The sequence below is a fragment of the Lynx rufus genome, unplaced genomic scaffold, assembly GCF_022079265.1.
Source record: "Lynx rufus isolate CCGP_SWC_20201006 ecotype Redwood Valley unplaced genomic scaffold, mLynRuf1.p SCAF_10, whole genome shotgun sequence".
Taxonomy (NCBI): Eukaryota; Metazoa; Chordata; class Mammalia; order Carnivora; family Felidae; genus Lynx; species Lynx rufus.
In genome coordinates this window covers 45,321,827-45,348,518 of record NW_025814824.1, presented here as the reverse complement: position 1 = coordinate 45,348,518, position 26,692 = coordinate 45,321,827, and the positions used below count along the sequence as shown (strand labels likewise).

The 26,692-nt window shown below is 41.9% G+C and overlaps 1 protein-coding gene and 1 pseudogene across 1 annotated transcript in view; one reads left to right on the top strand and one right to left on the bottom strand.

Annotated features, from left to right (window-relative positions):
* FOCAD (focadhesin) overlaps positions 1-26,692 on the bottom strand; it is a 283,468-nt gene that overhangs the window by 217,872 nt on the left and 38,904 nt on the right. The window contains exons 5-9 of the mRNA XM_047064929.1: positions 23,632-23,733; positions 18,756-18,960; positions 13,615-13,821; positions 7,914-8,001; positions 3,842-4,044 (exon numbers count right to left, since the gene is read on the bottom strand). Coding sequence (XP_046920885.1) covers positions 3,842-4,044; positions 7,914-8,001; positions 13,615-13,821; positions 18,756-18,960; positions 23,632-23,733 — 805 coding nt within the window. The remainder of the gene's footprint in view (positions 1-3,841; positions 4,045-7,913; positions 8,002-13,614; positions 13,822-18,755; positions 18,961-23,631; positions 23,734-26,692) is intronic.
* LOC124502517 (prosalusin-like) lies at positions 4,854-5,718 on the top strand (annotated as a pseudogene).

Genomic DNA, 26,692 nt, shown 5'->3' with positions numbered 1-26,692 from the left:
AAATAAACATTAAAACAAGTAAAAAAATGATTTTAAACACATTAGAATTTATAACTAGTGTCTGATATTTTTTTTAACCCAGAAAAGCACAAAGGTAGTTTTAAATATCACATTTAATAGCCTAAAAGACAGGATCCTGTTTTCCACACACCACTACAAAACAGTACAAGCTTACTAGATTATGTGAATCTTTAAAAATAAGATGAGTGGCTGTTCTGGTATCTTACATTTTTTAATTCTCAAAAATTAGAAGTTAAAATGTGCTCAATTTCACGGTTATCAACCCTTCAGAAATGGATAGGTTAATACAGAATCACATGGTACAAGACATTTACCCTTGTTTTCATTCATCAGAAGAATTGGGCTTTTGAAGAATTGCTCTAAGGGCGCCTGAGTGGCTCAGTCGGTTAAGCGTCCGACTTCGGCTCAGGTCATGATCTCATGGCTGGTGAGTTCGAGCCCCGCGTCGGGCTCTGTACTGTCAGCTCGGAGCCTGGAGCCTGCTTCAGATTCTGTGTCTCCTTCTCTCTCTGCCCCTCCCCTACTTGTGCTCTGTCTCTCTCTCTCAAAAATAAATAAATGTAAAAAAAAAATTTTTTTTTCAAGAACTGCTCTAGTTCTAAAGCAAACGTGCTAAGTCAGAGACACCCATCTAAAAATAATAAAAAAACAACATCTGTGGTTTTGTACAAAGGTCTTTTTGTGAGAGAGAGAGAGAAAGAGTGTGTGTGTGCACACAGGTGCAATTGGAGGCGGGGCAGAGGAAGTGGGAGACAGACTCTTAAGTAGGCTCCATGCTCAGCAGAGTCCAATGTGGGGTTCAGCCCCACGAGCCTGGGATTGTGACCTGAGCCAAAATCAAGAGTCAGATGCTCAACTGACTAAGCCAGCCAGGAGCCCCAGGTCTTTCTGTAATATGTAAAGATAATAAAAAGATCTTCTGTATCCTTATCAGAAGCACACATTCCTCACTGAATAGAAATTTACTGAATGTCTATCATGTGATAGATAAGGTGTTAGGTATTGAGGATACCAAGATATATCGGCAACATCCTAGCTTATTTAAGTATGTGGAAAATAGAGTATTCAATTAAGAGCTGGCTGAAGTATTTTTGAATGCTCTTTCTACGATCAGCTGAAAAAGATAAAGCAAAAAACACTGGTGTGGAAAAATACAAAAAGTTCAACAACTGTTTCAATTTCGATTTTAATGTGCTTAGAAAATAAAGGTGAAGTGTGAAAAGGGTCACGATTCTTTCCCTCGATGAGCTCACGGCATAGCTGGAGATACAAATACGTAGCCCCCAAAGTTAAGACACAGCACAAGTGAGTAATGTTGTAAATGCTGGGGACGCAGAGGAGAGGGTAATGAATTCGGACTCCAGGAGGCTGAGAACGTTTGGCCGAGTCTTGAAGAATGAGTAGGTCAGGCAAAGGAGACAAAAGGGCATTATGTGCAAAAGCAAAGATTCAGGGAGAGACTCAGAGACTTTGCATCCTGTTAAATTTATAGGTATGCTTGGAATATAAAGGCCTGGACAGGTGCAGAAGAAAAGCCAACAGTAAACCGTGGCTTACATTTTTAAAAAATGGTGATCTTAACTACGCCGAGCGTCCACAAAGCAGCACATTATCATCGGGAGAATGTTTATACCCCTAATGGTCTTCCTTCCTCCTCCCTCTTCACCAGCTGCTGGAGACAGAGTCCAGCTGTTAGTGTTAATGACCACGATTCCGACACACCTAGGCCAACAGTCAACTGAGCACCCGTGTATTCCGGTCAGAGTGATTCTCAAAACATATCACTTGTGAGCTAAAAGAACAGAACTCTTAGACAGAAGTATAGCCTGCCCTGCCCCCATCCAGAATACAATCATTGTTCTGTACCAGCCAATCAGGCGGGAAAGTAAAAGGCTATTAGAAAACCTGGGCGGGGCACCTGGGTGGCTCAGTAGGTTAAGCATCTGACTTCCTCTCAGGTCATAATCTCACCGCTCGTGAGTTCGAGCCCCGTGTTGGGCTCTGTGCTGACAGCTCGGAGCCTGCTTCCGATTCTGTGTCTCCTTCTCTCTCTGCACCTCCCCTGCTCACTCTCCGTCTGTCTCTCTCTGTCTCTCTCGGTCTCTCTCTCTCTCTCATCTCTCTCAAAAATAAATAAATATTTAAAAAATTACATATACGATTTAACTATCAGCAACAACAACACAATAAAAACATTTTTATTTATTTATTTTTTTTTTTAATTTTTTTTTTTCAACGTTTATTTATTTTTGGGACAGAGAGAGACAGAGCATGAACGGGGGAGGGGCAGAGAGAGAGGGAGACACAGAATCGGAAACAGGCTCCAGGCTCTGAGCCATCAGCCCAGAGCCTGACACGGGGCTCGAACTCCCGGACCGCGAGATCATGACCTGGCTGAAGTCGGACGCTTAACCGACTGCGCCACCCAGGTGCCCCTAAAAACATTTTTAAAAAGTAATTAAAAAAAAAAAAAAAAAAAGAAGAAGAAGAAGAAAGAAAACCCAGGCCGCACTTGTATTAGAGTGGGCACGAGAACTTCCTTCCCTATTTTTTTAAAATATTTTTTAATGTTTATTTATTTTTGAGAGAGAGAGAGAGAAAACACTAACGGGGAGGGGCAAAGGGGCAGGGGGACAGAGGATTCAAAGTGGGCTGTCCACTGACAGCAGTGAGCCCCATGCGGGGCTTGAACTCACAAACGTCGCGATCGTGACCTGAGCTGAAGTCGGACACTTAACTGACTGAGCCACCAGGCGCCCAAGAACTTCCTTCTCTCATTGCAAGTGAATTACCTATGTCAAGTTTTAAAGTTCTGGACAAACAATTAGGAATTCGGATGCTGCAGTATGCAGCCAATTTGCCTATGGGTTAGTTTTTGCTGTGCCCTCAAGCAAGGAATCACAGTGCCCGAATTTTTGCTGCTAGAACATTTAACAATACGTGATTCTAGGTTTCCCTGCTTTCGAGAATGAAACAACTGTGGCGGTCGCCTGCATTTATATAATGCCACTCTCCACGGAGACAGAAGATGCTTCACCTGTTTTATTTCTTTAATCCTCATCCAATCCCCAGAAAATCGGTAGTTGGGAAATAATCCCACATTTTACTGAAGGCAAAACTCAAATACCAAAAGAGAAAAGGTCTAACAAATGCAGGCCCAGAAGCCAGCCACTAACCAGATGTTGACAATACGTTTAAGTTATCGTAACAGAGACGGTGAGATTGACAAAGCAGAATGAGGTATGCCTAGCAGGCAGGAATACGGATGGAGTGGGACAGACCCGCAGTCTTCCGACTGAAGGCCGCAGCATGGGGGCACACACAGGAGACATCGGGAGCCATTAAGCCCAGGAAAATGTCAGAAGGTGCCACATTTTAAAAAATGAAGTCCTAGCTCTTGCAGATGGCAGAACTTCCAGGCGTTTGAGATTCCCAGCCTTGGATTGTCCCAGATGCAGCAACACGCTGTCCTTATTAAACAGTACGAGAAAGGAGGATTCCTTGCTCAAATGTGTTGGAGAAGCACTAGGTTAAATTGAACTCGTTCCTTTTCTGCAGGATTTCTCAGGACCTTGAACTACTAATGTAGACGGGAAATTCAAAGAGGGAAAAAAAAAAATTATACGGCACTTCCAAAATTGATTTTACCCTCCCCATTCACAGTCCAGAGGAATATACTAAGAGCTACACCACTGCCTGACAGAATGGTAACGTCCAAGGTGTTCACACCCAAACAGATACTTCATCGGGATGTGAGGTTACCTGCGCAAACCTAAGTGCCACACTGCCACCTTAAGAGAAACAAGGCTGAACTCATTACCTTCTGACGGTCGTCTCTGCAGGATTCCTGCTGTACTATTTCCAAAAGGTTTACAGCCAACTGCTGCCTAGAGGGACCTTCTTCGTCCGTGGACATACAGTCTTCCAAGGCAGTAGAAGACAGGATCTGCAGAAGGGGCATCACCAGCACCAAGGAGGCCTTTGGGATTTTCTGACCCTCAGCAAAAGAGACGAGCTTCAGAGCTATTCATCAAAACAACAATTCACAGTTAAGAAATTACTACCACAACCCGACAAAATGCTATCTTGTTTAAGAGTAATATGCAAAAAGTTTCCTTACCCCTTTACAATTGGGTCAGACACATAACTAAGATGACAAATCTTATCCTTTTAGAAATCGGAGGAACGTAAAAACGAACTATTATCGACAACAAGCGGTGAATGTAGGTAACTGGTAATGAAGACACTCTTAGAGAAAATACATACCACAGAGTATAAACCAACTCTTTTTTTTTTAATTTTTTTTCAACGTTTATTTATTTTGGGGACAGAGAGAGACAGAGCATGAACGGGGGAGGGGCAGAGAGAGAGGGAGACACAGAATCGGAAACAGGCTCCAGGCTCCGAGCCATCAGCCCAGAGCCCGACGCGGGGCTCGAACTCACGGACCGTGAGATCGTGACCTGGCTGAAGTCGGATGCTTAACCGACTGCGCCACCCAGGCGCCCCTAAACCAACTCTTTAAGTAAATACGAATTTCTTTAAAGTACAACTCAACTGTTGCCCTTGTACGGTCAGGTCCTTCTACTGTCCTCAGTGGAGCCAGAGACCAGAGTTCGTGATCAGTGGGTTCTAAGACCGATGTGCATGCTTCCCTGACAAACCCAGGTGAGAATTATATTGAGATGCTGAAGTGGGGATGTCCTTCACTGTAACTGCTAAAAAGTTGATCAGGAAAAATCTCAAAGTCCATCACCAGCAACCAACAGACTCATTCTTATAAATGATGTTTTAACATGGACACTCGGCTTACACATCAGAAACACGCACGAATGGGTAACAAATTAGTTACGTGTATAATCTCCCCTAGACCGTTAGCATAATGAGTTAAGGCCTAAATATCTATTTTTTCACAATTATTAGATGAACACTAATTTACGGAAAGATGTCACTCATAGGATTCAGAGCTAGAGTACCAAAGTAATCATCTGAATTACCCATCGCAGCAAAAAATAAAAATAAAAAAAAAAAAAAAAAAAAAAATTCTACGAGCCTTAAGTCAGGTCAAGGAGTTGCCAATATTTTCTTTCCATCAGAAGTCAAACCTGGGCCGCACCCGCGTGGCGGCCGTGACGCACAGCCGCCGGCCCGGGGGGCTCGTTCCTCCGGTTACTGGGGTTGGTCTCAGCCACGGTCGCCGCCGGGGACCTGACTCCGTTGCACTGCCTCTTGGGCGCCTTCTGCAAATGTCATTGCCAGCCCAGCTTCCAGGGTCTGGAGCGTGACCTGACCCAGCACTTGGCCGGGGCGCCGGCGGTGAAGGCACCGAAGGTCTTCGCACAGGACCCAGCCCCCGACCAAGCCACTGGTCCTCTCCCTGCAGGGCTGGACAGGCACTGGCAAGTCCTGTGTCCGCTCCCTGCTGGCGCACTGCCTTCTTCCGGGGTGGCCTCTGCAGCCCTGTCACGTGCGCCACTTTTCCCTGCCATCCACTTCCCCCATCCCAGCCCCATGGAGCACCACGAGAAGGATCTTAAGAGCTGGGTCCAGGGGAATCTCGCTGCCTGCAGCCACTCCCCCTTCCTCCTCGACGAGATGGACAAGCTGCTCCCCGCCTCTTCAGTCCATTACTCTTGGCCCCTTGCTCTGGCACCATGCTCTCAACCCTCCATTCCACCCCGTGTCCCCGTGTCGTGAAGACAGGCTGAGACTTCTCAGTCTCCATGAACAGAGGGACTCAAGCTGCCACGTGGGCCTGGTTTTTAAAGTGTTCACTTTTCTAAGAGAACAAATACAATAAACTTAGCCATGGGACCAGGGTGGGGGGGTGAGGGGTGGGGGGTGGGGGGCAGGGAAGAAGTCAAACCTAAACATGGTATGAAGTCCAAACACCTGCTACTCTAACACTACTAATTGACCTTTTCTGCCTAGGTATGGGGGGGGGGTTTCCCCCATTAAGTTTTAAGCATCTGGAACGCTTCACAAATTCGCATAGATCCTTGCACAGGACTGCAAATCTTCTCTGTATCGTTCCAAGCCAGCCAGGAGTCTTAATCCAAGATTCTCTCTGAGAGATTAGGAAAATCCATCACCTTTTATAAAACAGGAAATGCAGAGAGTTCTATCTTCCTTGTTATAAATCTCCCAGGCATTTTTAGAGGTCGCTATTTACAATCAAGGCGAGTGTTTAATAACGAAGCAGCATATCCTTTGTATTACCGCTGTGCATTTAGCAAATTCGAAATCATCATCCTCTTGGTGCTCCTGTTTGAATGCACTCTTGCCCAACAGACAAACAACACATCTTCCCTACTTTGCAACATAACATCCCGGATGATAGAAATGCTCTAAAACAAGATCGCACGGCTGGTTACACAACTCTGTAAAGTCATTAAAAAAAAAAAAAAAAAAAAAAAAAGCTACTTTACACTTAAAAACGGGGAACTTTATGATAAATAAACTGTACCACAAGAAAGCTGCTAAAAAGGAAGGAAGGAAGGAAGGGAGGAAGGAAGGGAGGAAGGGAGGGAGGGAGGGAGGAAGGGAGGAAGGGAGGAAGGGAGGAAGAAAAGAAAAGAAAAGAAAAGAAAAGAGAAGAAAAGAAAACAGAAGTATGGCTGTCTAGAGTGCTAGCGTTGGCAAATTATACCTGCAGGAGGATGCTACGTGCACCGCCAGAAGAACAACATCAACCAAAAAGGCAAAAGCAGTTCAGAAAGAGCCTCGGGAGGGCCTAAACAAGGCCAACAAACAGCGAGGGAAGCCACGGGTCCCCTCCACTTGCTAGAGCATCAAGACAGATTGTAAACAGGAGACCAACTGACCCTCAAAATCGTGATGAATTAAAATGCCCACCATGAAGCTCCCCGTCGGGGTTTCCCTCAAGCACTTGAAAATGACGGTGGGGACAGATCCACAGATCACGGCACCAAGCAACATAATCTAGTCGGATCCTACATGACTACACGGATCGTATTAGACCGAGTAAAGCAAGGCAACATTAGCATGAAAGCTGCGTTTTAAAGGTATGACATCCTTGCCAATCTGTCAGCCCTAGCGACTGGGTTCTTTACCATATTCTTAAAAGGAACATTTTTAAACTCCCCTCCCACCCCCCCTTTAACCCCATCCCTCACCCTCGTTTCAAATCAATCCTGGATAGTCAGAAGAATGTTATCTTTCATTTGTTTCCAGCTAGGTTGATACAGTGACTATAAATTAAATCGTGTTCCTGGTCGCAACGGTTTTAAATAGGAAAGGTATATAGAGTTTAAAAAATGAATACAAATGCTATTTGTACCTTTCTTTTGTTTCAGGCGTTTTATGCTATTGACTTTCAATCTGATGTACACTGTGAATAAGTTGAGATGCCCTTCAAAATATTTACCAATGTCATTGCTACAGGATTTAGATTATAACGTCCTAACGCACAGCTGAGATAACTGGTAAATTATGGCATAAGGAGCCTTGCAGAAAACACCTTGCTGGGGGCGCCTGGGTGGCTCAGTCGGTTAAGCATCCAACTTTGGCTCAGGTCATGACCTCACGGTTTATGGGTTCGTGCCCCGCATCGGGCTCTGTGCCGACAGCTCAGAGCCTGGAGCCTGCTTCGGATTCTGTGTCTCCCTCCCTCCCTCTCTTCCCCTCCCCCACTCACGCTCTGTCTCTCTTTCAAAAGTAAATAAACATTAAAAAAAAAAATACCAAAAAAACCCCCACTTTGTTGGGTAATAAAAACAAAGTTCTACTTTGTTCCTTAATTAGGAAAATTCTAGAATGGAAACTCAAAGTATATAGGACTTTATAGCACAACCTAATACATAGTTCCAGTGAGTCCTGCCAGCACTCATGTTAGATTTACGATTTACTCTTGTGAGAGTATTTTTATTTACCCAGACTTAAGATCGGCTTCTGCTGACTTGCTGGAGTCTGTAGAAGCAGTAAAGCTATTCCAATTATGACCAGTTCAACAGGAAAATCCTAAAAGAAAAACAAGAGTGGAATTAAAGAAGTTCCCAGAGCCATTTTTTAACAGAGCTTTATTAACACGTATCCAGGAAGAGTACATGCACATAACATGAGAGATCTTAAACCTATTGTACAACGTTTTTTCTTAATTTTGTATTTTATTTTTTTATTTTACTTTTTTTTCAATATATGAAGTTTATTGTCAAATTGGTTTCCATACAACACCCAGTGCTCATCCCAAAAGGTGCCCTCCTCAATTGTCCAACGTTATTTACAGTAAGCCTGCTCTCCTACAGGAAGGATGGTGACTGCCGTGGCAGTGACACGTGAATTCAAAACGTTATCGCACCTAGCTGAAGAGCCTAGGCTATGCCCCAAATCACTTTACAGCAGAAAACTCTGTAACACAACAGACTGACAAGTCTTCAAAACCAATTTTTCAAACCACTGAAAACCTACGTGAAATACTACGAGATACTTCATTTCTGCAAAGTAGCTCAACTAATCCAGACTATACAACTTAGGTAAAGAACTACACTTACCAAATTTTAGTAAGTCATGGTATTTTTATAAAAGAAACAGTAGTACCCAGGGAGGCAGAAATTATTTTTACAGGACAGTAATCATTAGGCACATTTAAATGTAGCAAAGCAATAACCATAGAAACTGAAAAATATTTTCATCAAGTATATAAATGAAATGAAAAAGAAGAATGTGAACATCAAGTTCTAATAAATAAATTGCAAAAAATGTAAGATATTATTTGAGCTTTCTAACTAAAGAAAACATTAACGTATTCTGGAACTAAAGAAGAAAGGTCCAGGCTTTTGCTTAAATTTTCCTGAAGTTACCTCATTTCTGAAATTTTACAGAAACACCTGCCGAGCAGAAGTGTCTAGGAACTGTGAAGACAGGCAAGGGAAAAAAAAAAAGGAAAGGAAAAAAAAAGGAAACAAGAGCTAGAACCAAGTGTTAAGAAAACACTTGGAGAAAACAAATTAGTCTGACAAATTCAAAGTTATAATCTTGGAAATACTCTCAACTCCGGCACCGTATATAATAAATAAACATCCACATCTCTGTTATACCATTTAAAAAGTGAAAATAAACTGCACACTCTTCCAAAGTGCTTATTTATGGACTTCTCAAAACCAGCAAAGAAAGAAAAATTGTGAATTGTTTTAAAGGAATATTTTCTTTTTTTTTTTTTTTTAATTTTTTTTTCAACGTTTTTTATTTATTTTTGGGACAGAGAGAGACAGAGCATGAACGGGGGAGGGGCAGAGAGAGAGAGGGAGACACAGAATCGGAAACAGGCTCCAGGCTCCGAGCCATCAGCCCAGAGCCTGACGCGGGGCTCGAACTCACGGACCGCGAGATCGTGACCTGGCTGAAGTCGGACGCTTAACCGACTGCGCCACCCAGGCACCCCTAAAGGAATATTTTCTAACGTGTGTCTTTGGGCCTATACCTGCTCACTGTTTTGAAATACAGTTGAGAACAACGAAGCGATGGTTATCTACTTGAGGACAATCAATACATTTTGAAACCAATATGCTTACTGTATATACCGTCATACTATTCTTTGCCATTATCTTTTCATCACTTTCATTTCAAATTCTGCATGTCCACTTTTTTTTTTTTTATTTTTAGAGAGCATGCACAAGCAGCGGAAAGGTGCAGAGAGAAAGAGAGAGAGAGAGAGAGAGAGAGAGAGAGAGAGAATCTTAAGCAGGCTCCATCCACACCCAGTGCAGAGCCTGACATGGAGCCTGATCCCAAGAACCTGGGATGATCACCTGAGCTGAAATCAAGAGTCGGATGCTCAAGCAAGTGAGCCACCCAGGTGCCCCTCCGTGCCCAGTTTAAAAAAGAAAAAGCAGGGGCGCCTGGGTGGCTCAGTCAGTTGAGCGTCCGACTTCGGCTCAGGTCATGATCTCACGGTTTGTGGGTTCGAGCCCCACGTCAGGCTCTGTGCTGACAGCTCAGAGCCTGGAGCCTGCTTCGGACTCTGTGTCTCCCTCTCTCTCTTCCCCACCTCTACTCTCACTTTGTCTCACTCTATCTCTCAAAAATCAACAAATGTAAAAAAAAAAAAAAAAAAAAAAGCATTTGACAAAACTCAACAATCATTTATCATAAAAAAAAAATTCAACGAAGTGAGTAGAGTTGGAACATACTCTAAAATCATCAAGGATATATATGACAAACCCACATCATCTCACATCATACTCAATGGTGAAAGTTAAAAGCTTTCCCTTTAAAACCAGGAACAAGACAAGGATGCCCACTCTCACCCCATTATTCAACGTAGTATGGGAAATCCTTGCCACAGCAATGAGGCAAGCAAAAGAGATAAAAGACATCCAAATTAGAAAGAAAACTGTCACATTTGCCGATGACATATACTACATACAGAAAACCCCAAAGCCTCCACTGAAAAACTATTAAAATAAATGAATTCAGTAAAGTTGTGGGATACAAAAATCAACATACAGAAATCTGTTGCATTTCTATACACTAATACTAAACTATCAGAAAGAGAAATTAAGAAAACAATCCCATATACAACTGTTATCAAAAAAGAAAAAAATACACAGGAATAAATTTAACCAAGGAAGTAAAAGACCTGTACTCTGACAACAATAAGGGACTAACGAAAGAAACTGAAAAGGACGCAAATAAATGGAAAGATATTCATTCCATGTTCATGGGCTGGAAGAATTATTGTTACAACGTTCATACTTCCCAGAACAATCTAAAGATTCAAAACAATCCCTATCAAAATACCAATGGAATTTTTCACCAAACTAGAACAAATAATCCTAAAATTTGTGTGGAACCACAGAAGGACCTCAAACAGCCAAGGCAATGTCGCAAAAGAACAACAAAGCTGGAGGTATCACACTCCCAGGTTCCAAATTATACTGCAAGTTTACAGTAATCAAAACGGTATGGTACTTACACAAAAACAGACACACAGATCAATGGAACAGAACAGGGAGCCTGGAAATAAACCGACACTCCTATGGATGATTAATCTTCGACAAAAAAGGCAAGAATATACAATGGGGAAAGGACAGTCTCTCAAATGGTGCTGGGAAAAACTACACAGCTACCCGCAAAAGAATGAAACTGGACCACTGTCTTACATCATACACTAAAAAACTAAAAATGGATTCAAGCCTTACTATAACACTTAAAATTATAAAATTCCTGGAAGAAAACATAGGCAGTAAGCAATCAGAAGTTGGTCTTAGCAGTATTGTTTTGGGTGTTTCCTCAGGCAAGGACAACAAAAGCAAAAAACAAACCGATGAGACTGCATCAAAATAAAAAGGCTTTGCACAGCAAAGGAAAGGAAATCATTAACAAAATGAAAAGGCAATCTACGGGACGGGAGATCATTCGCTAATGATCTATCTGATGAGGGGTTAACATCCAATATGTAAAAAGAACTGTGTTTTTACATATTTTCTATATCTTATCTAGAAATATTATGTGTCATAAACAGATGTTATATATCTAATAGGTATGGTTATATATATTTATACATCTAAATAGGGCTTTGATCTATAATGATTATCCTGTTATATACAACATACAGTAGAGATAACAGATTTTATGTAATAGAGATAAAATATTGATCTTTATAGAGATATTCTATTACTAAAGAATATATACCACATATTACTATTACACATATCAATATATATTATAGAACACAAACACATCATTGACAAATTGACAAATTTGCCTTCCTTGGCTCCCACGTCCTTCTAAAATCTACATCCCCTTTCTGTTTCCTACCTATCACTTACTCCTTTATTCTAATTTGGTTCCATCACTCCAAACTGCTTCCTCTAACGCAAACAATAAACTTCTACTCACTGCATCCTAACAGTACTTTCCATACCTTATTTTAAATACTCTCAGCATGACAATGTTGGCCATTCACCTTTTCGAAATAGGAGCTATTCCTTCCCTTGGTTTTCAGGTCCTCAGTCTCTTCTGTTTAACATGTAATCCTTCCAGCCATCCGCTCTCCCCATTTTCAGTACACTCTAGCCCCTGCAGTTCCATGAAAACCCACGCAATGCAATCCCATGGCTAAAACTCCCACCCCGAAGTAGATGTCTACAAAGCTACACCTTTCGCTTAAGCTTCTATCCTGAATTTCAAAACCACATACCCAACTATCTATGATTCATATATACCTCACACCAAGTCTCCCTAAAACCAAGATTTGTCATCTTCCCTCCAACATCTGCTGCCATCCCTCCAAGTGAATGGCGCCATCCAGATGCCCAAAAGAGAAAGCTGAGACTCTTGTCAAGGAACTTCTCCTTTGCCATCTAATCAGTCACAAAGCCCTACCGACTTCATCTCCCACATCTCTCTTTTCCTACTCTCTTGCTCTCCATCTTCTACTCTTTCCTACTCTCATCTCCTAATCAGCCCCTTGCTAAGGACAGAAACGTTGCCCCGCCACACAAATAAACATGCTGAAGTCCTAACTACCAATGCGACTACATTTGGAGTGCAGAATTAAAGTTAAATGAGGTCATAAGGGTGGGGCCCTCATCCAGTAAGAATAGTGTTCTTTTAACAAGAAGGAATGGCTCACTCTTGCTCTCTCCCCACCCTGTGAGAACGCGGCAAGGAGGCAGCTATCTACACGCCAGGAAGAGATTCCTCACCAGAATCCAGTCAGCCAGCACCCTGGCCTGGGACTTCCTGGTCTCCAGAAGCGTGAACAACGAATTTGTGTCGTTCAAGCCACCCATCCCGTGGTAGTTTGTTACAGCCACCCCAACGGTCTAAGACGTGCCTCCTCACTGCCTGCCCCAGTAGTGTTGCCCTGCTCTAAAAACCTCCTCCACTCTCCCACCACAATGATCTTCCACACCCGAAAACAGGAGGGCACCTCCATGCAGAAAGGTTGCCTCGCTTAGAAGATAAAGTGTAAATTCATTCGTGTGGCACAGAAGACCTTTCGTGGTAGGCCCAGCCTCCTCCCCTACATCTTGATCGGTCAACAGTACCTTGTTGACACCTTGTTTTCTGAAAAGGTCACGCCTGCCCAGCTTGCTCATGTTTCTGTGTTTGGGCACATGCTGTTCCACAGCCGGAATGCCTCCCCAACACCTGGTTTGTATCAGGCAAACCCCTCTTCAGACTTCCTCAAATCTGAACTCAAGGCCCTGCTTCCCTTAATTTGTACTCCCGCTGCACTTTCCAGATCCTCCCAGAAAAGCATTTAATTTACTGTCCTCCAATTATTTGCGTTATTTATTTGCACGTTTGTAAGTCTCTTGGGGTCACAGACTGTACCTTCTCTTGTATGCATTCTACAGGGTCGAGCATATAATAGGTGCTCAGTACTCGGGTTGTACGTGAATAAATGAAAAACAAAATGCTACAGGGGTAGACCCTTAACTGGTGCTCCAAATTTAGTGACTCGTTTTTATAACAGATGACAGCAGTAGCACATTAATAGTATGATCTAATGGTATTTGATCAAAACACCTTTGATATGCAATGAAGTAAAAGAATACACTCTCCCTGCTTTGAAAGGCCCACTTAAGGGACAACAGGGATATTAAAGTTTCGTACTATCCTTACCTCCTTCAGAAGTTCAACGCTGTGCTCTAAAAGGTGAATTAACGAGGAGCATTCCCCAGTTATCTTTAAGCTGACTTCACAGACACACAAGAGCTGAAGGGTCAGCTGGCTAAGCTGAATTTTCCAGAAAATGGGATGACGCAGAAGGCTTAAATATACTTCTTCAATAAACGTCATCACTTCTGTTGTCTGGACCAAATCTTTTACCTGTTTAAAAAACAAATTAATTGCACGATATTAAAACAATATACAAAACCAAAGGGTAATTGTAAACTACACAGGAAGCTTTAACAATATTTTTCTCCAAATGTATGAAGACTTCCAAGAAATGAAGAAATGTACAAAACTCAAAGAGGATTAAACCATGGATCAACTCCGCCTTTTTCTGTCACTAGCCAAAATACAATTTGCTACTGTTTTCATTGCTGCTGGCTGGTCCAACTTCTTTTCTTTTCTTTTCCTAACTTCTCTGAGTGCAGATTTTTTTTTTTTAAAGACAAATTACATGACACTGCCAACATGTTGAAGGAAATTAATTAAAGCAGGTTTTGAGTTCTCCAAATGAACTCTCCTTTCTACAATTCCAACATAGTTACCTGGAAGAAATGGGTTGGCATGTTAGTCTATGTACTACTAAGCCCTTCACCTGGAGGTTATTTGCTCAGACCACCTTAACCGAGGGCATCATTTCCACACTTGGCAGATGCAACGGAAGACCATGTTCAAAGGGTCGGATGTCTACTCAACAGGCTAATGTATTAGATAGGAAGGACTTGGGTGCTCTTGAAAATCCCAATTCAATTCAAACCCAGCTGTTCCGATCAAAATTCTGGAGTTGGTATTAAGGATATGGTCCTACTCACAGACACATTGGCATTTCCCAGAGATTCCAAACAATGAACCATCTGCTTCAATCCAAAGCCTCATGTCTGTTAAATTCATCAAGAGGAAAGCCTACAGCTGACCAGCTGTACCTTTCACCAGTTGTTACCACCATAATAACCCAAAATGACTTTAAGTTATACCAAGAGAAAAATCAATGGCTAGCAAACAAAAGAAAAAAGATATTAAAAGATCAAGGGAGATAGAAAATACTAAGTTATAAAAAATAAATGTGAACAGTCCAACAGCTAAATTATTTTGCTCTTTTGCAAATATACAATGAGAAAGGAAAAAGGCCACCAAGAAAATTGATTTAAAACAAAGCCTCAAGTTTATTGGACAATGTATTTCCTTGAGTGTATTTTTTTGTGCATACTTGAAATTTTCCATAATAAAAAAATTGGGGGACAACCTCAGCAAGTTAGCATCAAAGGCTCTCTAACCTGTAATATCACCAAAATTTGTAACAATATTTATGAAGTAATGCTCTTTCTTGATGTAGCAATAGGTCATGTACGATAGACAACATGTGCGATGACAAGAGTCACAATTAAAAAGAATGAATCAAAGTCTTGGACAAAGTCAACAGTGATGTTTAAGGCAGGTAAATCCAAAAAAAAAAAAAAAAAGACAATTCCACAAATACAACATGGAAGAACAATTGGTGTAAAAAGAAAACAGGATTTCCTTGACTATGATTTCAGCCATCAGTGGCATGGCTTTCTCTAAAATAATTTTTCTTTAAATTAATGAGATACTACTCAAGTGCACAGTATGGGCCACACCACAAGTACAGGAGTATATTCAGCTCTAAAAAGAACATTTCATAGTGATACATTCTGAGCCGTGATAAGCTAAAGAATTCCTGGCAACGGACAGGGAAAAGTCTGGAAACATTGGTAAAGAAAGTGATGAAGGAAAGAAAGGAGGGGAGGATGGAAAGGAAGACAGGGAAAGAAAAGAGAAACAGACAACATAAAACAGGATGTAGATGGGCTCTTTTTAAAGCCTACTTTGTTCTATTCTACGAAGAAGGGAGACTAAGGGGTAAAATCTTAGGAAAATGCAGGTCAATTAGAAGTACTTGAAGAAAAAGGTTGCCTTGCAAAATCGCATGCTTCTGATCACTAAAATATTTCATTAGTCATGGGATGGTTATCTCAGAGAACTGAAGAAACACCTGGGAAAACGCCTCAGTGGGAAAACGCATGACATCGCCACTAAGATCCCTCCAGATGTGGAGATTCTTCATATTCTAATAAAGCCGATTTGTAACATGATTAAATGTATTTATGTCGCTAGCTCCATTAGTTCAAAATGATGTATCCCTTTTTTGTTCACCTGTCATGACTCTATTAAACAAGCCATAGACTGCCAGAAATGTTCCACAGAGCTCACTGCTAGAAGTTATTTAGGCTTGTCAATAATCGGTTCCTAAGGATGAATGCAAACATTCATCAAAGAACCCCGAACAGTTTCAGGCAAGCATGCGGTGGCAAAGTGCACCCCGGTTCAAGATGTTCTGCCTACACACTGCTTTATTGCCCACACAAAACAAAAGCTTTGGAAAAAGCCACAGGAGAATTCGTTTTAATTAACGTTTCTCTGCCTTGATTACAGCAAAGCCTATTTATGAGTCGCAAAGGAAAGATTCACTCGAGTCACTCTTTGGGAGCACAAACTTAAAACCGGTCATCTGTGACCTCAAGTGATCGCTCTGAAAAATATTCACAGATTCCCTCCATCAGCTAAGCAACATGGGACTCAGTCTAGGCAAAAGACAAACCTCGATGATAACATGGGATGGCCTGATAAAATAACTCACAACACTAATATCTCAACACACGGGCAACTGGTATTTTTTTTTTTTTTTGATCTGTGCTTATAGGGGCGCCTGGGTGGCTCAGTCAGTTAAGCATCTGGCTTAGCATCTCATTTCTTCAGCTCAGGTCATGATTTCATGGTTGTGAGATCAAGCCCCACATCTCACTCTTCACTGAGTGTGGAGCTTGCTGAAGATTCTCCCTTTCTCGGGGCGCCTGGGTGGCTGAGGAGGTTCAGCATCCGACTTTGGGTCAGGTCATGATCTCACAGGTCATGAGTTCGAGCTCCCTGTCGGGCTCTGTGCTGACAGAGCACAGCCTGGAGCCTGCTTTGGATTCTGGGTCTCCCTCTGTCACTGGTCCTCCTCTGCTCATGCTCTGCCTTTCTCTCAAAAATAAAAATAAACATTGACCAAAAATGTTTCTTTAATGTTTTTTTTCAAGATCCTCTCTTCCTCTCCCTCTGCCCCTCTCCCGCTCCTGCTTGCTCGCTCTCCAAAAAAGAAAAAAATTAAAAATTTTTAAGAATTAAAAAATTTTTCCAATCTGCAGTTACAGAGACATTAGCTCATACTTCTCCCTTGAACTTCCTAGGCATTGGATCCATACCTGTTAGACATCTTTTTTTTTTTTTAATTTTTTTTTTTTTTAATTTTTCTATTCAGTTTTCGAGAGATGGAGAGAGACAGAGCATGAGCAGGGGAGGGGCAGAGAGAGAGGGAGACACAGAATCCGAAGCAGGCTCCAGGCTCCGAGCTGTCAGCTCAGAACCTGATGCGGGGCTCGAACTCACAAACCGTGACATCATGACCTGAGCTGAAGTCGGACACCTAACCGACTGAGCCACCCAGGCGCCCCTAGACATCTTTTATCCATCTACTTCGAAATAAGAGAATATATATACTTGTCTTAACTCCCTTACTAGACTGTGGGCTTCTCACGAGCAGAGCAAGAAGCATCAGGGTCACCGCGTATGTTGTAGGGAGACGCGTGGAAACTGGAATCTAGCCAGCACTCAGCTGGTCAAGCCCTGCATCCTCAAGGCTGGATCTTCCCCAAGACAAACCTTTTTCTAACTTGTACAGAGGTCTTTTTTTTTTTCCTTGTAACTTTTTTAGTGTCTAGCACAAGGAGAAACTCAACTCAAGACTCTCTTCCCCTGGGAAGTCTTTCTTAAACAACAAAAAGTGTTCATTCTTACTAATCCTAAAATGGATTATGTTGATTTATATCTTTTTTTTACTTGATTTTATTTATTTTAATGTTTATTTATTTTGGGGGGGGGGCAGTACGAGCACGGAAGAGGCAGAGAGAGAAAGGAAAACACAGAATCCAAAGCAGGCTCCAGGCTCTGAGCTATAGCACAGAGCCCAACACGGGGCTTGAACTCATGAACCATGAGATCGTGACCTGAGCTGAAGTCAGACACTTAACGTATGAGGCACCCAGGAGCCCCTAAACTTTATTTTTAATGCTTATTTTTGAGAGAGGGACAGAAAGAGAGAGAGAAAGAGAGAGAAAGAAACAGAGAGAGAGAGTGAAAGAGAGAGAGAGAGTGAAAGAGAGAGAGAGTGAAAGAGAGAGAGAGTGAAAGAGAGAGAGAGAGAGTGAAAGAGAGAGAGAGTGAAAGAGAGAGAGAGAGAGAGTGAAAGAGAGAGAGAGTGAAAGAGAGAGAGAGTGAAAGAGAGAGAGTGAAAGAGAGAGAGAGAGAGTGAAAGAGAGAGAGTGAAAGAGAGAGAGTGAAAGAGAGAGAGAGTAAAAGAGAGAGAGAGTGAAAGAGAGAGAGAGAGAGTGAAAGAGAGAGAGTGAAAGAGAGAGTGAGAGAGAGAGAGAGAGTGAGAGAGAGAGAGAGAGAGTGAGAGAGAGAGAGTGAAAGAGAGAGAGTGAAAGAGAGAGAGAGTGAAAGAGAGAGAGAGTGAAAGAGAGAGAGAGTGAAAGAGTGAGAGAGTGAAAGAGTGAGAGAGTGAAAGAGTGAGAGAGTGAGAGAGTGAGAGAGTGAGAGAGTGAAAGAGTGAAAGAGTGAGAGAGTGAGAGAGTGAAAGAGTGAGAGAGTGAAAGAGTGAAAGAGTGAAAGAGAGAACATGCATGCACACGAACAGGAGAGAGGCAGAGAGAGGGGACAGCAGCGAGCCCGATGCAAAGCTCGAACTCACAAACCACGAGATCATGACCTAAGCTGAAGTTGGGGACTTAACCAACTGAGCCACCCAGGCATCCCGATTTATATTTCTGTGAAGCTAGTTAACATGATATGTATTAATGTTAAATCTAGAGTTGGTCCTTCATCATCTCCAAAAGCCTGCAAGCGTTTCTAGAGCGGAGCTTGTATTTGAGTTTGCAGATCACATGGGTTCTTACTTCATGTATGATGACAATGACCAACAACAATTGCTGATGCTGACGTTGTGGAAGTAAAGGAGGACAAGAAGGCCTTACCTGCAGACATGGAACCATGTCACAGCACAGTTGAAGTATCTGTTGTTCCAATGTTGATGGCTGTTCTGTGTCACCAGGAACCCGGGGCTGAAGTAAGACTTTCAGCAGGGTTAGTCGGAGTTTAGCATATTCTTCTAACTGAGATGGTTCACAATACAGATACCACAAAAATGGTGCCATTATTTGGATGCATGAGACTTCTGACCTGCAAGCCATGTAACGCATCACCCAGTCACCAAGTTAAACTAAGTACCAAGCCATAATCGTCAAACATCAATTTATAGTTCACGAAAAGCTACGATACCGTCAAGTGTAACTTTTTCTCGTGATTCCACCATTGCACCGTGACCTACCTGGATCCGTGCCAAGCAGTTCTTCGTGTCACTTCATGACAACACCTAGAGACCATAAGCCTGATACCCAGCACTGAAAGGATCTCTACTTGCACACTAGAATAGCATCTACATCTGCAGGACCAGTCTTTGATGAAGAGCAACCGGAGACCCTTTTTGGAATTACAGACATCAGGATCCACTCTCCAGGAATATGACACAGGCATGCATTTTTGGAAAAACTCTACCGGTGAAGTCATATGTAACACAAAACCATACAGACATCCCAAGATTCTAACAACGGTTAACATTTACTTGTCCAATTGTTAACACACGCGGTGCAAGTTACTGCACTTTATGCCTTTCAACTCATTTCTTCTTCACCAAAACGCTATGAAATTATGCCATGACGCAGAGGCAGAAACAAAGCAGAAAGAGGTAAAGTAATTTTCCAAGTCCTGCCTCTTAAGCTCTTCCCACTCAAAGGAAGAAGCCTTGGGGCACTTGGCGGTTCAATCGGCTGAGGGTCCAACTCCTGATTTCGGCTCAGGTCATGATCCCAGGGTTGTGGGATCGAGCCCCACATCAGGCTCCACAATGGGAATGGAACCTGCTTAAGATTCTCTCCCTACCTCCCTCTGCCCTGCTCTCCGACTCATGCTCCCTCTTCTCTTTCTCTCTTAAAGAGGAAAGAAGAAAAAGAAAGAAGAAGAAAGGAAGAAGAAGAAAGAAGAAGAAGAAAGAAGAAGAAAGAAGAAGAAAGAAGAAGAAGAAAGAACAAGAAAGAAGAAGAAAGAAGGAAGAAAAAAGACGAAGAAAGAAAAAAGAAAAAGAAAGAAAAGAGGAGGAAGGCTTTACAAATTTTTTCCTATCTATTTACATTTCTATATATCCCAGTAACTCCACATCCAAAGTCACTAAAATGCCAGAAGCACCTTCCACATATAAAAATTTGCTCAGGTTAGTAACCAGCTTAAAAGAGTGTGCCCCCACTTAAGAGAAAGTATTTAGCCCAATTTGCAAGCCCTCCATAATTTAGCCTCTGCTGGTCTTTCCAGCCTCATTTCTTGCCACCCCCCCCCCCATTCTCCACTGAGCCACACTAAGTGTCTTTCAGGTATCAATCAAGTTATCTAAGCTTTCTTCTCACGTGCCGTTCCCTCTCACATTCTCCTCTTTCTTCCTTCCGTGTTCCTTCTTCTGCTAATTCCTATCATTTTCCGGCTCCCTCCTTTCAAATGACTCCCGGAGTCACACCTAGCCAGGGCAGATCCCCATTTCGTGCTTTAAAAGGACAAGGACTTCATTTGTCATTATTTACTTAACATCTCTATCCCCTGGCAGACTGTAAGCCAAAGGACAGCATGGATTTCTGTTTACTGCTGTATCACCAATGACTACACACTAGGCCTCCAAAGCGATCACTAAATTAATCGATTCACTTACTCTAAGTCATACTTTTACAATCAGCAGGCATCCGATATCGTAATTGCATTTTCACGTTTCATATTACACATAAGGAATTATTACAGTAATTTGCCAAGTTCTGCCTCTTAGGCTCTTCCCACTCAAATGGGTGGCTCAATCAGCTAAGTGTCTGACTCTTGTTTCAGCTCAGGTCACGATTTCAGGGTCGTGGGATCGAGCTTCATAGTCAGGCTCCCAGCCGAACATGGAACCTGCTTAAGATTCTCTGTCCCTCGGGGCGCCTGGGTGGCTCAGTCGGTTGAGCGTCCAACTTCGGCTCAGGTTATGGTCTCGCAGTTCACGAGTTCGAGCCCCGCGCTGGGGTCTGCAAACAGCTCAGAGCCCAGAGCCTGCTTCGGAGTCTGTGTTTCCCGCCCCCTCCCCCTGCTCATGCTCTGTCTCTGTCTCTCAAAAATAAATAAATGTTAAAAAAATAAATAAAAAGATGGTCTCTCCCTCTCCCACTTCCCTCTCCACTGCTCTCTCTCTCCCCTCTCAAATTTAAACAGAAAATGTTTACAAATGGAGCTAACTGTGCCTGTATCTACACACAAGTCTTTTCTATTTATGTTCAGAGGGAGAAGTAGTGGGAAAAAAAACTTGGAATGAAAGTCAAAAACCTGAGGCTTTCGGCCCATCTCAATCTCTAACCAACCATCTGACCTTCAGCAAGTCATGTGAAGGAATTTCTCATTCCTTCATCTGAGAAATTATACGTAAGACTAGATAACCTTAAAGTATCCAGGCCTAAACACTATGACACTGTTGACGATTTATCCAATTCTCAGTTCCATGAAGGTGAAGTCTTACCACACAGGCTTTCTACAAATGAAGGCAGAATTTAATTAGAAAATAATGCTCCGGGATGCCTGGGTGGCTCAGTCAGTTGTCTGACTTCGGCTCAGGTCACGATCTCACAGTTGGTGGGTTCGAGCCCCACATTGGGCTCTGTGCTGACAGCTTGGAGCCTGAAGCCTGCTTCAGATTCTTTGTCTCCCTCCCTCTCTCTGCCCATCCCCCACTCACGCTCTGTCTCTCAAAAATAAATAAATGTAAAAAAATAAAAAATAAAAAATAAAATAATGCCCCACAAAAATCTAGCATGAAGATTTAGTGTCATTTTAGGACATCTACATACTATTAAAAATGAACTCAGACAGTTAGTCAACAATTCCTAAGACAGAAAGAGCTAGAATACAAGCTGCCTTCACAACATTTTGCCTTCTTCCCATAGTTGTGAATCACTAGATTTTCTCAGTAAATTAATCACCAACATTCCTTCATTACCTTCCAAACAACAACTAAAGTTACTAAGTACTAAGTGACTAAGTTAACTTGCTCTAAAATTAAATCTCAGGAAACTAATAGACTGTTGAAAAATGCAACCAGAATTATCAATTTCCTCCTGCAAAGAAAAATCCCACAGTGTATAAGCAGAAAGGAGACAACTGAAATTATTCGTGGCAAATAAACTTAATTTAGAACTTCCTAAAGGCTCTAGATGGCATAATCTAAGATCTGAGAATTTAAATGAAAAGAAGCTTATCAGTGAATAAACCAAAGTTAATTAATAATCTTTTTTTACCTTATGAATATCTGGACAAATTTCATTAAAATAACTATTCCCAAATCCCAATATAATACTCCTTTGAAATGAAAATAACCAAAAGGTAATTACATGTTGACTAAAGATTTAGAAATTTTTTTTTTTTAAGTTTATTTATTTTGCGAGGGAGCACGAGTGGGTGAGGGGCAGAGAGAGAGGGAGAGAGATAGTATCAGTAATCCTGCCCACAGCCCAACACAGGGCTCAATCTCACAAACCAGGAGATTAAGACCTGGGCTGAAACCAAGAGTCTGAAACTTAACCAACTGAGCCACCCAGGCACCCTGGAAATGTGTTCTTAAGGATTACCCTAAAACCAAGCTTAATAATAAACTTGGCACATCAGGAGTATCTTTTATAAAATATCCTAATCTATTTAATAACAGCAAGAAATTTCATTTTAAAAATGTGTTGATCATGAAAAGATACTCAACATCACTCATCATCAGGGACATACAAATCAAAACCACAATGAGATACCACCTTGCACCTGTCAGAATGGCTAACATCAACAACCCAAGTAACCACAGATGTTGGCGAGGATGCGGAGAAAGAGGAGCTCTTTTGCATTGTTGGTGGGAATGCAAACTGGTGCAGCCACTCTGGAAAGCAGCACGGAGCCTCCTCAAGAAATGAAAAATAGAACTACCCTACAATCCAGCAATGGCAGTTATTAGGTATTTATCCAAAGGATACAAAAATATGGATTCAAAGGGGTACATGCACCCCAATGTTTATAGCAGCATTATCAACAATAACCAAATGAGATGATAATATAAGCCAGTACAGTATGGATGGAAGAAAGGGGGGTGGTTCTGAGGACCATTAGAATGCCCTGGTGAAGCTAAACTAACCTCCTGTGTAGCTGTATTACTTGATCCCAATTGGCAGGCTTCTTCCTTTTTGTTTTTTTTCTTTTTTCTTTTGTCTGTTTGTTTTTTAGAGAGAGAGATGGAGTGTGAGCCGGGGAGAGAGAAAGGGAGACACAGACTCCGAAGCAGGCTCCAAGCTCCAAGCTGTCAGCACCGAGCCTGGTGTGGGGCTCGAACCCACGAACCATGAGATCATCACCTGAGCCGAAGTTGGATGCTTAACCAGCTAAGCCACCCAGGCACCCCCAAATTGGTAGGTTTCTAATGGAGAAAGAACTCACTAGCCAATTTCCAGGGGGAAAAAAAAATCTATCTTTTATATGCATTGTGTACAGTCATTTACCAAATACTTCTAATCAACTTTCCTACCTAACCAATGCTTATTAACTTTGTTAATAATATCTTTTCTTATATTCAATATTTCAACTATTAAATCTAGATTTTTCTTCTCTTACTCTTAAAAAGAAAATGGAAAACTATACTCTAAGACATCTCTTTAAGAGAAAACAACATAAAGCAGCTTTAAAAACAAACACACAAAAAGCTCTACAATGAGCATATGCCATTCCATCTTCCTCATTTATTTTATTTTACGTTACCTTTCAGGACATCGCTGGAAAAAAACCGTCAGCTGCTGCAAAAGAACTGGCCAGCAATCAGGTCTATGTTCAAGCACAGTGATCAAAGGCTGAGGACGATTTCTGAAAAGCACAGAAAGTCACATTGGAAAGCTGTCGTTTTTAGGACTACAAATTCACAGTATTCAAATATAATGCAACAAAAAGCCAATACCCTCTAGAAACTTTTTTCCAGGATTCCTAATTGTCACAAAACGATCATTGGCTGCAGAGCTGGGTCATTAGAACTAACATTTTTTTTTTTTTCCTTTATCTGTTTTGCAGAAAAGAGAATCGACTCTGGAGTCTCAGGTACCCGAGATTTGAGAATTAACTCTGCCATACATGAACTCTGGGCAAGCTCTTGAATATCCATCCCTTGCTTCCTTCATTCCTCGAAGTCCCAGGCCACCTTCTCCTCCTGTTTCCAAACCTGGAAGGTTCCCTTTCCTCTAACGCTGCCCCAACTTGTAAGCACTATCTCCCTCTCAGCTCCCGCTTGTCCCCATTCTTCTCAGTGTATGGCTCCATTCCTCCAGTATATTTAAGCTAAGTAAAAAGAAAACATTTCTCCCATCTCAAAACCAACGATCCAAACTGAAAATTCTTAAAATTTCTATTGAACAAGAATGAGTATTTTTGGTTTGAGCTATATAAGAGACTGGGGCGCCTGGGTGGCTCAGTCACTTAAGCGTCCAACTTCGGCTCAGGTCACGATCTCACACTTAGTGAGTCGAGCCCTGCATCAGGCTCTGTGCTGACAGCTCGGAGCCCGGAGCCTGCTTTGGATTCTGTGTCTCCCTCTCTCTCTGTCCCTCCCCTGCTTACACTGTCTCTCTCTCAAAAACAAATAAACATTAAAAACAATTTTTTTTTTTTTTAAGATATCTAAAGAGACTCTAAAACATAAGATCTGCAGCACCTGGGTGGCTCAGTCAGTTAAGCGTCTGACCCTTGATTTCAGCTCAGGTCATGATGTCGCAGTTCATGAGTTCAAGCCCTACTTTGGAATTCCCTCTCTCTCCGCACCTTCCCTGCTCTCTCAAAATAAATAAACTTTAAAAAATTTTAAGAAATAAAATGTAAGATCTGAAATCTGAAGGATTCTTAAGTAATGAGGTTAAAAAGAAAACCCACAAACAGGTTATTTTAAATGTTCAAAAACTCTATTAGAAATTGTAAATTCATTAGCTTTTTAAACTATGAAGTACTATACAGAGCTTTTAATTATCATTGATACAGCTTTTTCCTCCAAAAAAAATTTTTTTAATAAAATTATTACAAAAAAAGCAACCCTTGTTTCATATAAAAGGAATCCTATACATAATATTCTTTAATCTCAAAAATTTTAACTCTACAACGTATCTCTAGCAATATTTAAGACACCATCAAACCATCAATTAAACCCAAATGACTTTTTTTTTTTTTTAAGACTGCCTTCTTGGTGATTCTCAAAATGTGGTCACCTTACCAGCAATATCAACATCACCTGGGAACTTACTAGAAATGTAAATGAATTCTCAGGCCCCAGCCCCGACCTCATAAATAGCCCTCCAGACAACTGTGATGCCCTGCTAGAAAGCAGGGCTTCTCAACCCTGGCTGCATGTTAGATTCATCTGTGGAGCTCTTTTAAAAACACCAAGGGGCGCCTGGGTGGCTCAGTCAGTCAAGTGTCTGACTTCGGCTCAGGTCATGATCTCCCGGGTTAAGGAGTCTGAGCCCCGAATCAGGCTTTGCGCTGATAGTGTGGAGCCTGCTTGCGATTCTCTCTCTGCCCTCCCCAATCAGGCTCTGTCTCACAATAAAATATATACACATATATATATTATAAAAAATAATAGAAAATAATTGAGGCTTAGGTATCGGTGTTTTTTATTTGGGGTTGCTAGGAATGGAGCACATGTATTAGTAATTTTTAAGAACTCTTTCAGAAATTCTAACATGTTGCCAGGGCTGAGAACCACTACATGGCGGGGGGGGGGGGGGGGGGGGGGGGTGGTGGGAAACCACAACAGAAGAGGGAGGCTAAGAGTCAGGAAGTGTTCTCATTTTTCTCTCTCTTAAAGAGATAAGTATGGCAGGCCGGTCACATCAAAACGCTCATGTTAAGCACGTTAACACGGTTTCTGCATGTTATAACACCATCTATTTTCTCATCAACCTCACCTAATCTATCATGCACTAACTTCACACGCTGGCAGCCTCCTGTTTGTTAAAGCACAGGCTATTTCTGACTGATCAGATTACTGCCATTGCTAAGGGATCGCTCCAACGTTTTCTGCCAGCGCTCAGAAATCATAGCAAAATCCTACTTCCAAATTCCAAACTCTCTGGCACTTAAACCTATCCAGAATTGCTTCTACTCTAGTTGCCGCAGATATTAATGAACAAATGTTACCAATCCTGAAAGTCTCCTAGGAATGTCAGATCGGCCGAACTTCTAAGAGCCGGGGTTCAGTAGGTCACGTTCGTGAACATGAATACAAAGGAAAGAAGAGAACCTGCAAATCTTAGGTAGGGGTTTTTCTCCCGCCAAGCATCGTACCGAAGTGAGGCGCATCATATGTGACCATCCATTAATCCTCCATTTAATGGTGGTATTGACGACTATTTAAGAAGAGGATTCAACAAGTTACCACACCACTGTGTATTACCACATACGTGTGGGATCATAGAGCACTTACGTGCTTATACGTCATCCCTCCCTCCTTCTGACTTCTCATCCCACAAAAAACTTGAGTATCTATCTCCTTTTTTTTCCTATCTACTATTTAAGTTTTGTCCAAATTAAAACAGGTCAATTGAAATAAGAGGTAGTAATCCTAATTTTTTTTTTTAACATTTATTTTTGAGAGAGAGACAGACAGACAGACAGACAGAATGTGAGCAGGGGAGGGGCAGAGAGAGAGAGAGAGAGAGAGAGAGAGAGAGAGAGACAAAGAATCCGAAGCAGGCTCCGGGCTCCGAGCTGTCAGCACAGAGACTGATGCGGAGCTTGAACTCACAGACCGTGAGATCACAACCTGAGCCAAAGTCAGACG